This window comes from Sorex fumeus, unplaced genomic scaffold (genome assembly GCF_029834395.1).
Source record: "Sorex fumeus unplaced genomic scaffold, SorFum_2.1 ptg000006l, whole genome shotgun sequence".
NCBI classification, from domain to species: domain Eukaryota; kingdom Metazoa; phylum Chordata; class Mammalia; order Eulipotyphla; family Soricidae; genus Sorex; species Sorex fumeus.
This window is the reverse complement of record NW_026606063.1, coordinates 57,133,232-57,147,757: the sequence shown is the minus strand read 5'-3', so window position 1 is coordinate 57,147,757 and position 14,526 is coordinate 57,133,232. Positions and strand designations below refer to the sequence as shown.

The 14,526-nt window shown below is 50.1% G+C and overlaps 1 protein-coding gene across 1 annotated transcript in view; it reads right to left on the bottom strand.

Moving 5' to 3' along the window:
* The window catches only part of FAM178B (family with sequence similarity 178 member B), a 104,261-nt gene that overhangs the window by 82,238 nt on the left and 7,497 nt on the right, over window positions 1-14,526 (bottom strand). The window contains exons 2-5 of the mRNA XM_056129041.1: window positions 10,895-11,204; window positions 9,191-9,254; window positions 6,349-6,456; window positions 499-651 (exon numbers count right to left, since the gene is read on the bottom strand). Of these exons, the coding sequence (XP_055985016.1) occupies window positions 499-651; window positions 6,349-6,456; window positions 9,191-9,254; window positions 10,895-11,204 (635 nt within the window). The remainder of the gene's footprint in view (window positions 1-498; window positions 652-6,348; window positions 6,457-9,190; window positions 9,255-10,894; window positions 11,205-14,526) is intronic.

Genomic DNA, 14,526 nt, shown 5'->3' with positions numbered 1-14,526 from the left:
TTGTACTGTGCTCTGGGGAACTGGGCCATGTTCATAGGGACATAACACCAAAAGTATGGATGAGTAAGGTGTCCCATGTAACTGGGGCATGGAGCAGGAACAACCAACATGACCACAGAAGACCAAAATTTTGGGGACCTGTGGATGGGGCGTTTACATTGCATGCAGCCAACTTAGATTCGATCCCTGGCATCCCATATGGTTCCCTGAGCACTGCCAGGAGTAATTCCTGAGAGCAGAGCCAGAAGTAACCCCATGTGCATCGTCAGGTGTTATTCCCTCTCCACTAAAAAAAAAAGAAAGAAAAAGAAACCAGCATTTTCTGTAGCATGGGATACAAAAAGGTGTGTGCATCTAAATTAGTACCTAAGTATTATCACTAGCTATGTGACTACTTCCCTACCTATATCCCTAAATGCTGGTAGAAACCCAGCTCTGGATTTCCTCAGTCAGCCTGCCTCATGAGGAAGGGACTTGGCCAGGCTTACCAACACTTACCTGAAGAACAGCCCTTCTAGGGGGTTCTGTGGCTCCAGGTGTGAACAGTCCAGGATACAAGACTGGGGGTGCTGCCTGGGCAGAAACACAGTTTCGCCCGGATGTACTGTTGGGATGGCCTGCAGTGACACAGAGAACCTTTCCAAAAGCAACCTGGAAAAGGAAGGGTAGCAGAGCCAGGGGTCAGTAGCCGCACCTGCTCCCCAGGGAGGCTGGGAAGGCCAGAGGCTGCCAGTCCAACAGCCCGGCCAGACCCAGTAGCAGGGAGACCAGGGGGGCAGCGCCACCTGCTGATGGTTCTAGAACTCATGAGAGGCCATCACCCACTCCCACCCCCACAGGGCCTGAGGACCTCAGTCCAGAAGCCTGAAGCCCAGGTTCCCAGCCCAATCCCACCTTTCAGCTCTGCTCAATTCAAATTCTGAGTACCATCATGTGTGGGTGCTAGGGGGTGTGGGCTGACCTTGCACCTCAGGGCAAGTGAAAACAAACTGCAATCAGGCACTGTCTTAGAGAAGCATGGGGAAGAGAGGAGAGAGGAGAGAAGGGGGTGAGGGCAGGCAGTGACTGGGAAGGGTTTGGACAATGGGACTGGCCTTAGGCTGGACATCCATCTTCCAGCCCCAGTGATAGCAAAGTGCAGGCAGCAGGGCCCACCCAACCCCGGCCGACTGATTTAGCACCAGGACCATGGGCCCCACAGAGAGGAATGAATAGGGAGAAGAGAGGGCTCCAGTGTTCCAGCTAGGGTGGGAAGGGGCAGTAACGGCAGGACTCACATGACCCACTTATGAGGGAATTGAGAAACGGGAATGGAGTGGGGAGGAGCCAGAGGGTTGGCAGTTAAAATGAGGCAAAGCTCTGTGCCAAGGAAGACAGGGAAAATTACCTGCCCACAGGCCAGAGCTCGGTGGGTGAGAACAGCAAGACGCAGAAAAGGAAGTGTGTGTGTGTGTGTGTGTGTGTGTGTGTGAGAGAGAGAGAGAGAGAGAGAGAGAGAGAGAGAGAGAGGAAGAGAGAGAGGAAGAGAGAGAGTGTGTGCACGCGCATACACAGACGCATGCACACATGCATCTTTAAAACCCAACTATGATCTGAAATCATCGCTGGAGGACAGGATCTGCGGGAAGGGAAGGAAAAGGAGCCATTTCCTGTTTATATCAGACAACTGTGCTCTGTTCCACTCTGTCCTACTATAACATGCATCCAATGACAGCACCACAATAAAACAAACTATATGAGCACTGTACCTCTGCTCCTCCCCCAGAGAACTCACTGAGACTCAGGGCCTGCCCCTGAGACTGGGAGCCAAGAGCTCCCCTAGGTCCTGAAGGTGAGGCCACAGGCCCTAGAGGTGGGTCATGTGGAAAAGTGAAAGACACACTTTCCAGACCAGGGACCCAAGGCGAAGGTGGACCCACATCAGAGCCCGTGCTAAGGATAAAGCAGCATATCTTGTGGGAAAGACATAGAAAACCAGGGAGCTTCGAGTCCCACTGCCTTCTGGAAATAGCCACAGCAAAGCTACACACATTGACAAAGCTGCTTTCTGTTTTGTTCCTTTCCTTGCCACTCTGAATTTTAGAGTGACTTCTTGGGCTGCTTTTATAATGAAAGTAGAAAAAAGCGCACATTGTTAAGTCTTGAGGAATGAGGCTCATCCAGACAAGGGTCTTAGCCCTGTCCCCAAAGTCACCATTCAACGGGAAGTTTGTGATATTAAATATAAGTCGAGCGCACTATGAAGAGGTCAGAGTTGACTCCCACATCTAATTGAGAATTTCCTGCGCAACCTAAAACTGGGAGATAAAGGACGATGTTGTGGTCTGAATCCCTCGCACCCCTGCCCCAGCAGACACAAAGGCTTTAAATGGCATTCAAGATACTGATGCTCATCCTGCTTGGGGGGCACAGGGTCCTTTCTACAGTACCACACTGTGGCAGTCATGTGACTCCTGGACAGAGCAGACTTGTTGGCAAGACTATGGCTGGTCCCTAGTCTCAGACCCATACCCCTCCCGGGATCTGCCCCTTCTCCAGGCCCCACTGAAGAATGGAAGGGGCTGCTGGCTTTGTACATCAATGAGTAATTTTCTTTGAAGCAGAGAGCTGAACAGTGCCATCAAACTGATCCACATCAAAACAACCACCTCAAAGTGGTTGTTGTCAAAAAGCCTTTCTCAACGTACTACTTGAAAATGTCACATGCCCAGAAAATTATCAACGATTTCAAAGCCATGGACACCTTCTTAAGCTGCATGCCCAAAGTGCTCCCTTTCTGGGGATAGTGTGTGTGTAGGGGGAATGGGGGGGAGGATTTAAACTCTTGAAATCTTGGATGTGCTCCCACATTCTTGAATGTGCTCAGCAGAAAGGCAATGAGCTAAAATGTGTCCCTACTACAGAGATTTTACAAAGGACTTTTAAATTCATCCAGTGAATGAAGGGCCTGGAAACCAAATCCATATGCTTCAGCATAAAAAAGAAGATGCTTTTCTGTGTGTGCACGATGCCAGGGACAGAACCCAGAACCTCATACACTCAAGGCAAGCGCTCTACTGCTGAGACACATTCCCAAGAAAACCACTTTTATCACGAAGCCATCCGGGCCTGTAGTCGAAGCCCGACAATTCGGCCTGGATGTGGTGTGGCAGCCTTGTCCCCACTTGCTGTCCTAAGAGCCACAAGGGCTGCACATGGCCTCCTCTTCCTGGACCCCTGGGAGATGTGTGCATAGTCTCTGCCTGGCTGCTCCGATTTAAACATCCACAGACATTCACAGAATAAATGGTATCAGTTAGGAGACCTCAGGGGTGGGGCTTCTTCCTGAGCTAGACAAGGGGTGGGGAACCACAGGTGGCCGGTGCCTGCCTGTTCCTGCAGACAAGATCTCATTGCCAATTGTCACTCTGGGTAGATGCAACAGTGTGTGGGTTGTACAAATACAACAGAGACTGTGGCCTCAAAGACTGAAGCATTTACTATCTTTTAATTTTGTTTGTTTTCTGAGCCATTCCCTGTGGTGCTCACAGTTTACTCCAGGCTTGGTACTTGGGGATCACTCCCAGAGATGCTCAGAGATGTGCCAGGGATGGAATCTGGGACTCCAGCATGCAAAGCACATGCCCTGTCTAGCCCTCCAGGCTCTCTCCCCAACCTCTTACATCTATTTACTGATTCTTGATGTAGTTCAGAGACGCTTATTAGAAAAGTTTAAGAAAAAAGTAATAGTTAACTATTGGGCAACAACAATATAAAGCCTGTTTCAATCCTAAAAGGAGAAGCCTTGCGAAATCTGTCTCAATCAACAACCCCTTCTACGGAGCTGCAGAATACCAACATCGAGTGTGCGTCAACACCTGATCCAATAGTTAATGGGACCAGAGAGACAGTACAGTGGGTAGGGCACTTGCTTGGCATACGACCAACACAGGGTTGATTCCTGGCACTACATATGGTTCCCCAAATCACCAAGGGTGACCCCTGGGCACAGTCAGAAATAGCCCCTGAGCATGGCTGGGTATGGTCCCAACTCCCCCTATCTTGACCAAAAGGGGCTTTTTCTGGAGACCACAAAGGGCCCACCTGCCCCCGGCACCTGGCCAAGGTCTCCTCCCCAAGGGCCACACTAGCACTTAGAATGCCTGCACACCCCTCCCCCTAACATCCCTGCCCCCCACCCCAGCAGCATCAACTCTGTCCCATCAGCCCACCCCTTCAGCTCCTGTCCATTGTTCTTTGATGACGTTCCCTTCAGTCTAGTCTAGTCAGGGTGGCCCCCACAGTCCAGCAGCACTGCTATGGCCAAGGTCACCAAGGTCCCTGCCTTGTCAGTACCAAGCCTGGTCCTCTCCCCCCGACCCACTGTCTGGCATGTTCTTCGCTCTGCTCCCGGGACTGGCTTTCCTGCAACCTGCCTGCTCTCCTGGCTGTTTCCTCTTTCTGAATGCACCCCTGCTTTTGGCACTTTCTCCCTGAACCCGCCCACCTGTGCTCTCTGGTTTTGTGGTTTTAAACGGCATCTGTACTGGTGACTCCCAGCTTGTCTCTGCATGTGACAATCTCCAAAGTCACCTGCTTGATCATGCCCCTGGAATCCCCCCAAAGAGCCTCGATATTATGCCAGCACCCTTCTCTGGCCCAGCTTTCGTCACTCTGTCCCATCCCCGTTTAAAGATAGCGCCCACCTTCCTGCTGCTCCCTTTGGTTCCTTTCTCCCTTCCACGTCCTCCAACTGGCTCATCAACAAGTCTCATCAGCTCTAGCTTGAAAACACTCTGAACGTGCTCCCCTCCCCCCCCCATTTCCGCCCTCAGCCACCCATGCCCCAGTTAGTGCTGGGTCCTCCTGTGGCCCATGACCCTGTGGTGGCTGAGAGTAGAGGTTCAGATGAACAGCAACCAGCACCTTTGGAAGGAAAGCTCTAGCACGAAGCACCCCACCTGGCCCTCCTTGCTGCCCAGCCTGCCTCGAGCCTCTCCCAGGGCTCTGATTCAAAGTCATTTGTTCAGTGAGGAAGTTCAGGGATAAGCTGCTTGCCTTGGGTGTGACTGACACCATCAGTTCCATCCCTAGCACTGCATCATCTCTAGGCCTCAAACCAACAGCCCGCTGGCAGCAGGAGGGGTCCCTAGGGCTCCGGAATACTGCTTGGGCATCCCTTTGCCTCCCAAAAGAAGTCATGTGCTCACACAGGTCTTCCCTGACCTCTCACCCAAACCTTCAACCACCTCCAGCATCTGTCTGCCCCTCCCTGTTCTATCCTGCTCCTCAGCACCCATCACCCCAGCTCCCATCGTCTGGTTCCCTCCCCTGTAAAGCCTTGTAAGAGCAGACACCCGACTGCTTCTGTCCCTGCCAGATTCCAGAGCCCCAACAGTGCAGCACAAAGGCAGTGAGTGAAGGGGGCAGGTGGCTGAGAGCTGCTCACAGGTGACTGGACTTCATCTCTGAGACTCAGGTACAGAAAAGTCCAGACCCCCCGCCCCCCCTCCCACCCACCCCAGTCAGTGCCCAACAGAGAGCACTGAGAGAAGCACCATCTCCTATCCCAGGAAAGGAGAAAGACTGCATGGCCATGTGCTCCGCACTCAAGCTATCAAGTTCAGACCTTTGATTGTGTCGTCCCCTCTCAGACCACCTGCCCCCACAGACTGGGCACACAGGGGCCAGAGCAGGCATGTTTGCTCTCTCCTTTTCCTCCCTCTCCCTTTTCTTGGAAATTGCAAGCGATCCAAGCCTCCGATCAAGACAGCAAAACTACGGGATTCTGGAGCTGTGGCGCCCGGAGAAACCATGAGTGTAAGGTTATCGCGGAGTATAGACAGGTTAAGTAGCCTGTCGTTGGGAGACTCGGCACCTGAACGCAAGTCCCCTTCCCACCAGCGCCACTTTCTAGTGAAGCGAGATATTTTGATGTAGGAAATGTGAAAGAGGAGAAAGGAGAGGGACAGGAGAGATGCATTCAGGAAAGACTATGGCCTTCTGCAGGGAACAGAGTGAGCCCCACTGAGTAAAAGACAAGCTGAGTACCCCAGGTTAGGATGCAGCACCCCTAGAAATGGAGTGCACCCAGCAGCATAGGAAAGAATTAGGCACCAGCACAGAGGGGTGTGGGCTACTCCCAAGGAGTGAGCCTCCTGGGAGTCTCCCATCTCCCTCAGGGGTCCGCTCCGGCCCTGCTCAGAGCAGTGAGCAAATCTCGGTGGAATCCATGAATGAAGGTGGGCTCAGGAGACCACCTAAAAGCGTCCGCCAGGACTGGTGCTGGCTGAAATGGAGGACACTGAAATCCTTCGCCTGGAGAGGCCACAGGGGACCTTGCTGGTGGACAGGCCCTGGGCTCCTCACCTGTGCTCATGTGTGAGAGACACTTCATCTTCCTCAAGATCCAGCGAGTTGATGTCCGGGCACTCCTGCAGAAGCAGCTTCTCCCGTTCCTGTTCCGGAGCCTGTTCCCTGCAGGGAGAGGTCAGTGCCCTGCCTGGGCTGCGGGGATCCCAAGCACACGGCCAGGCCTAGGAGCAGATGGTGGGCCAGGAGTTGTACTGCCTGGCCTCTCTGCACCCGGGCTCCCAAACTCGGACCCGGGGGGGATGAGGGAGGCGGCAGGTGCACGGCAACAACAGTGGGTCTGCGAAGGGCTGAGACGAGCCACTCAGACGGGTCCTCACAATGGGCCTCGCCTTGGCCCTGGCTCACTTGCTCACACATTCTGTGCCTTCCACTCTGCTCCTCCCCAGGTCCTGCCACATTGAGCGGGTGGCACCCTATGCCCTCTGCTTCTTGGAGACCCCGACAGGCCTGCCTCTGAGTTCTGAATGGAGTCCTCCAGTCCCTGTTCCTTCCCTTTCCTTTCCTCGGCTCTGCTTTTCACCCCCAGGTCCAGAGTACCTATTTTCTCCCACTAGCTCCTGAGCACCTTGTCTCCTTTGCTCCCAGCCCTGCCTGCCCTCCTGAGCCCCTGCGCCCCTGTACCCCCTCCTTCTCCCACTGACCATCCCAAATCATCCTCTCTGTGCTTGTGCTGTCCTTGTTCTGCTTCTCCAAGGCTCATGTGGCTCAGCCCACGGGTGCCCTGTTCTCAGCCCAGACCCTCCCCGGGCCGGATATTCCCCGTGCCTCTGGCCCCACAAGTCCAAGTCTGAATTCCTCTTCTCCACACACACCCCAGTGTCCCAGCCACCAGGCCTATATACTCCTCTGCAGCCCCATCACCTTCTTGCCTGGTGTTCTCATGACCACTCACCTGACTTCCTCTCACCCTTCCCTTCCCTCCTCCTTAACGGAGCCCGAGTGAGTGATCTTTCTTAAATACATGAGAAAGCACCACCCTACCCGTTTACAGTATGTTTTGGAGACGCCCACATGATCTAGCTCCCATCATTCTCGGCTGTATGTCCTGTTGTTTACACCCTGAAGCCCTTATTTGCCAGAACCATGAGTTCCAGTCCTTGCCAGCCACCAGAATTTCTGTCCTCTCTCTGTATCAAATCCTTTGTAGTTAATTCCTGTCACTTGCTTGCCCTGCCCCAAATCTTGTCCTTCCAGATTCAAGGACAAGGGCATTCCTAGGGAGTCCTGGCTGATGACAAGTTAGATACACTATTTTGAGCAATTTTACAGCTTGGTAAACATTAAAACAGTTCCAGGAGAGCAGCATGACACCATCAGCCCTGAATCTTCAGTGCCCAGCAGAGAGCCCAGTGAAGAGCAGGAAATGCCCAATGCTGGGGGGATGCTGATGAGTAGGCTGAGTGGTTCCCCACAAGAGTTCATGTTTCTGCTGACACTTTCAAGCCTTTACTATATTTCCAGCACAGTTCTGGGCTCTGTGGAAATAAAGAGTTGTGGCTCCTTTCCTAACTTAGAACGTTTCTGGGAGAAAAATGACTCAAGTATAGCAGCTATAATAGAGGGTGATGATGATAGAGTGAGTTTGAGGGCCACAAATGAACAAAGAATTTAAAAACAATGATTCTCCTCCACTCACATGTTTAACTCTGTCCGCTCAGCACGGACACTGGGTTTGTGGGGAAACCAGAGACAAGGGAGGCATTATTCACCCCAGCAGGAGAGGAGAGACAAGAACCCAAGCAGGAAACAATAGCACTGCCTCTGCTGACACTTAATTGGACTGTGTGTATACCAGGCAAATGTGAAATAGGAGGAGGAGGAGAGAGCACAGAGAATAAAGAAGGTGAGCAATGTTTTCATGCTCCATCAAAGGGCATGTCCAGGAGTAAAGTTAACCCAACCACAGAAGTGCGCTGGCCTGGCTGGTCCCAGCGCCTGCAGGTCCCAGCCTCGAGCAGTGTGAGGAGTCCACTGTGTGGAGAGTAATTCTAGTTCCTTCATTTAAAAAATTTTAATGTTCATGGCAATTTGGATTGTATGGTTACAGTGGATTCTAGCTTGCTCACACAAAATTGGTCCTGAGTGTGAGCTGGCCACTTCTGGCCCACAAGAAACGTGCGCCAGACTATCTCTGCCTCCTAAAGGATCACCCATTCTCATCAACTGGGCCTTCACTCTAAGAAACCAGCATCTAAAAAAATAAAATAAAGAAACCAGCATCTACTTGTGTTTCTAGGAAGTAGCAGGAGAAGGCAGAAATGAGTTAAGGGCTGTGAGAAAATGCCGTGCTCATGTGCTGTGCATTCCAGGGCAGAAGGAAAGACCAATGCTTCACACGTCACTCTCAAGGCACACCTTTGCTCAAGCTTTGTTTTCCCCGTTTCCTTCTAATAGATTTTTTTGTTTTGCTTTTTGTGTCACACCCAGTGATGTTCAGGGGTTACTCCTGGCTCTGCACACAGGAATTACTCCTGGCGGTGCTTGGGGGACCATATGGGATGCTGGGAATCGAACCCAGGTCAGCTGCATGCAAGGCAAATGCCCTACCCGCTGTACTATCACTCCAGCCCCTCTAATAGAATATTTGAATAAGTTGAGAGACCTCAAAACTGTCATGAACTGAGCAGAACAGAGACAGGTGGAGAGAGGACCACTGCAAAGGTCAGCTGTATGTGGTGGGGTCTGCCATAGAGAGTCCCAAGTTGATCTCACTCATTCTTGACAAGAGCACACAAGAGGACTGAAGGGAGCGGTTCTATTCTTCAACAAATGTGCTCAGTGTCTCAGAGGGTGATCCTGCAGATATGTCCACCACATGCACTTTTCCCACACTCACCTCTTCTCCTGCAGTAAGTAATCTAAGCTATTGACGTAGCTTTCTGAGCTCCCCGAGGTGAACTGGAGAAACAGTGTGAAAGGGAAAGAAAGAAAAGGGGAGGGAAATAATAACATATAATTTTAAGTTAAATCTTTATTTTTCTTAACAGGCAATTCATTCACATGAAAAAAAAAACAAAACAATCAAAATGTCTAAAGTCATAGAGTGCTGCCCCCTCATCTGTGGTTTCAGTTAGCCAAGGTCAAATGTAGTCTGAAAGTAGTACATACAATAAAATGCTCTTCTGCTTTCCTTTTAAAATTTTGTTTTGATTTGTTTTGTTTTGTTTTGGGCAACACACCCAGCACTACTCAGGGCTTATTCCTGATCTGTGACTAAGGATCACTACTGAGAGTACCTGGAGACCATATGAGATGTTAGGGATCAAAGTGGGGTTAGCTGCACGTAAGGCAAGCTGCATCATAACCCCTATACCATCTCTCTGGCCGCAATAAGATGTTCTGAGAGAGACTACAATCACATAACTTTTATCATAGCATATTGTTCTAATTGTTCTATTTGATTACTTTTTTTGTTTGTTTTGTCTTTGGACCAGACCCAGCGGTACTCAGGGGTTACTCCTGGCTTTGCATGCAATAATTACTCTGTGCAAGGCTAATGCCCTACCTGCTGGCCCCTATATTATAGTTTTTATTCTCTTAATGTGCTTAATTTAAGTTAAAACTTCATCATAGGTATATACAGAATAGTATCTATACATCATGGTATCTATAGCATTTGGTACCAGTCACAGTTTCAGATACCACAGGGGTCATGAAACATACCTCTCATGGAGAAGGAGGAGGAGGACCACTGTTGACCTCTTATCTATCCACCTCCAACCACATGGTAACCTAGTGAGTTCAATCCTATTTCAAAGCGATTAATACTTAGATATAAAAACAATTTATCATAAACCACACTTGCTTCACTTAACACAAATAATGGCACACTCTCACTCCGAGTTTTGCTCTTTTCAACTTCAAATTGCCTTGAGGATTAAGTCCATATTAACACTAAACAGAGAATTTTGAGAGTCTTTTTGTTCAGGATAGTCTGATATGACAGGAGTGTGTATTTATGAGTTTCCTACTAATTATAATCAGGTCGTCAACACTCTTGGCTATTATAAACAACCAAACTCCTGTTCTTCAAATCCATTTCTTGAATCTATGGGCTCTTAAAACTCCCCACTGTTCACCTAGCCACAGCAGCTGACTTCCAGCTAGAAGCGCCTCACTGCCATTTGCATGTGGAAACCCCAACCACCAGACTCAAGTCAGCCCAAGCTGGAACCTAGACCTGGGCTTGGGCCTCACCACTAAGGGCACTGAGCTCTTTTCCCCTGGGCCATCATCCAAGCTTTACCCATGAAAGTTGCGAGGGCCACACAGGAAGGGCATCAAACAAGGTGTCATTCCCAAGCCATCTGTGAGTGGAAGTACATGGAGAGACCACGGACCAAAGCTCCTAAGTACCAGGGCCAAGAGCTGGAGAGAGGTTGGGGTGACAGATCAGGGAGGTAGCTAAGCAGGGCAGGTGGGGCATGGCTGAAAAATGGCAAAAAAGAGGTTGTCTAGGGGTCACTGAGGCGGGATATCCATGAACGCAGAGGAGGGCAGCCATAGAGTGGCCACTGGCTTACCAAGTCTTGGGAGCTCCCTGGCAGGGCTGCAGCCTTCTGATTCGGGCAGGCCAGGTTCAGGAAGAGCTCCTCCAATGAGTCTAGGCTCCTCTTGGGGTCCGAGGTCTGCTGTTTGGATGCTAACTTCTCAGGCAGCTGGTGGGCCAGTCTCCTCAGATCCTGGGGTCCTGCTGCACCCTTGGCTGGTGGGTTCAGGAACTCAATAGGTGGCGGACTCCAGTCAGTGGGGAACACATCCCCTGTGGCCTGCATCTTGGGCTTCTTGGGCAGTTTGGATGCTGTAGCTGAGGTGGGGCTGCAGAGGCGCCGGGTGGGCCGGATGAGTCCCTGGTGCAGGGAATGCTTATAAAAGCACTTAAGGTGTGGCAGAAGGATGGGCACCGTCAAGGTGGACTGAGTGCCTGTGGATGAGATAGACAGACTGTGGGAATCCCACCCATCACCCTCCCAGCATGGACACCACAAGAGGCATGTCAGGGGCCGCTCCAGGCACTCCGGGCAAGGAGTGAGGCTCCTCTACTCCCTTGTGGCCCAAGTCCTGAACAGAGGCCTGTGTGCAGTGTGAACACCCCCCTTTCTATGCGGAAGGGCCCCTGTGTAGGGTGGACACCCACTTCCCCCTTACAAAGGGGTCCCTGTGTAGTACTGGCACCCACCTCCCCACTGTGGAAGGACCCCTCTGTAGTGTGGACACCCATCTCTCCACTGTGGAAAGAGCCCCTGTGTAACGTGGACACCTACCTTCCTCCTGAGATAGGGCTGGTACTGTCTCCTGGAGCCTGGCCATATGCACACGGCCACTGCTGAAAAGAGAAAGTGTGTGGGTGAAGCAGGCCTCCAGAAGGTGAGATCCAAGCCTATGGATGCCAGAAGGTGCCCTGTCCACCCCTCCCCAGGACCCCGCTTGTGCACCACTGAGTTCCTCAGGTGAAAGGGGCTCCTTAATCCAAAGGTATGCTGGGCAGTTATGGGGAGAAATCACCATTTCTTCAACCAATAGAAGATTCAGTCAGTCTCAGCAGGAGAGCTGTGCTCCGGGACCCCATCATGCCCATCTTCTGGTTCAGCCCCTGGTGAGGCTGCATCTTTGCAGGCAGGGCAAAGGCTTTCCAGTCCCAGCCTCTCCCCAGAGCCAGCACCAGCCAGTTCATCAGGCCTTGCCGAAGAAGAGCAGAGGTCCCAGGGTGAGGGCAGGGGAGCACGAGAAGGTTCCAGTGGCAGAGCGCATAACCAGCACCACAAGCTCCTGAATTCCATTCTGGCACTGCAATGACATTCTGGCACTGCTATATCAGGGTATAGCCCTAGTGACTCCCAAGACACCATCAAGCACCAAACTATCAGTCCTGCACTGCCATAAGAATATCTCCAGGTTGGCCCTGGTTTTGCTTTTGTTTTTGGGCCACACCAAACTGTGCTCAAGCAATGGTGGTGGCTGGGGTTGGGGGTGGGTGCATGTGGCACCAGGAATTGAAGCCAGGTCTCGTACATGCCAGCATGCAAAGCATGAGCTCAGCCCCTTGAGCTCTCTCTTGCTCTGTGGATCCTGTTTATAGTTTGAATGCAGTGTCTATCAGAACCTTAATTACATTTGAAGGTGGAGGGACCACACTTGGAAGTGTTCAAAGTCTACTACTCCCAGTGGTGCTTGGGAGCAACCCTGAGAGTTACGGGAGGTGGGGGGTGGGGTTGTGTAATGATGGGAACTGAAACTGCATGCAGGCAAGCATGTTTCTGGATGGTCTTATTTGGATGGTTTTGGAGTCATAACTGGCAGTGCTCAGGGACTAGTCTGGACTATGTTCAGGAATTATCCCTGGTAGTGCTGAAAAATTAGCACTAGAGTTGGTCACATGCAAAGTATGTTACCTCTTGTACTATCTCTTGGGCTCCAACCAATTACATTTTTTGTAGGACTGGAAAATTGAATCCTGAAGTTCACAAGGTATCAAGTCATTTTGAAAAAAGAGAGCTGAAGGGGTCATTTAATCTAGAAATGTACACCAATCAAAACAAGGTTGTATTAGCTTAGGAATGGATAATTTGTCAATGGAATAAAACTGAGATTCCAGAAATAAAACATCTACATCTATGACACATTGATTTTCCATAGAGTACCATGATAGTTTTCACCATTAATGGGGAAAAAATTTCCTTTACAGAAGTACTGGTACTACTGGACATCTAATTTTGAAAAGAGTGGCACTGGTTGTTGCCTCACCAGATACTATATCTGATAACTAGCTCTATGTAAAAACCCTAAACTGTAAGAACTAAAACGATATGTCTGAGGGGAAAGGAAAGTAAATATGACCAACAGCACAGGCAAAAAAGGAAAAAAATTAATTGGACTTGATCAAAAGTTAAAACTTGTGCCTCAAAGGACAAGTAAGTAAAGAGACATTTTGTAAAATGGGATAAAAGATCGGCAAATTGTAAATTTGGTAAGATTCTAGTATCCAAAATAAATGAAGAATTCTATATCTCAACAAAAGAGGCCAAGGGGGCTGGAGCGATAGCACAGCGGGTAGGGCGTTTGCCTTGCACGCAGCCAAGATAGCAGATATAGGTTCGATTCCCAGCATCCCATATGGTTCCCCGAGCACCACCAGGAGTGATTCCTGAGTGCATGAGCCAGGAGTAACCCCTGAGCATCGCTGGGTGTGACCCAAAAAAGCAAGAAAAAAATTTTTTTAAAAATTACACAAAAGAGGCCAAACACTTGTAATTAAATAAAATGTAAGCAAGGGCCAGGGAGATAACTCAAAGGGCTGAAGTACAGGCTTTGCAAATGGGAGCCCACAACACTTCAGGGAGCAATCCCTAAATACCAAGCTGGAACCCCCAAGTACTGCTTAGAGGTGGCCCCCAAACTAAATTATTAAATAAATAAAACAGAAGCATAAGACTTAAACATATATTCTCCAAAAATAGATATGCAAATGATCAGCAAGAATATGAAAAAAATCCTAAATGTCATTAGTCACTACATACAGTGAATGGTGAAATTTCAAACTAGAAGCACAATGAGGGTCCCTAAGGGTGTGTTCAGTGGAAGAGCACATGCTTTGCATATAAGACCTATGAGTTCAATCCTTGTAACTACCCCTCCCATCATCAAGTGTGATGCTTAATACTGCTGCCATGTCCCCGAGGACCGTGAATTCCATTCCCAATACTCCACACAAAGAGTACTACTCCTGAATACCAGTGTCACAAAATAGGGAAAGCGAGGTCAGAGAGAGAGAGAGCTCACGGGCTAAGCAGCAGGTCCAGAGAGAGAGAGCACGCGGTCCAACCGGGCCCAGGGAAAATACATAGGCTAAGGCTCTTGCCCTGCAGGCAGTTGAGCCCAGTTCACTCCTGGAACCACATGTGGTCCCCTGAGTACTGTTCTCTTAAGCAGGGGAGTGGGTGAGGAGAAAGAAAAGGGAAGAAAAATAATAGTGAGATGTCACATCTCACCTAGCAGAACATTAAAAAAAAAAGAGGGGGACAGGGTGATAGCTCAAAGGCCTATCATAAAACTATACTCATGCTGTAGCCCTGAGTTTGTTCCTGTGTCATATAGGATCCTCCAAGAACTACCAGGAGCAATCTCCAAGCACCACTAAAAACAAAAATAAAAAGTCCTGTGATCCAAGAGAGA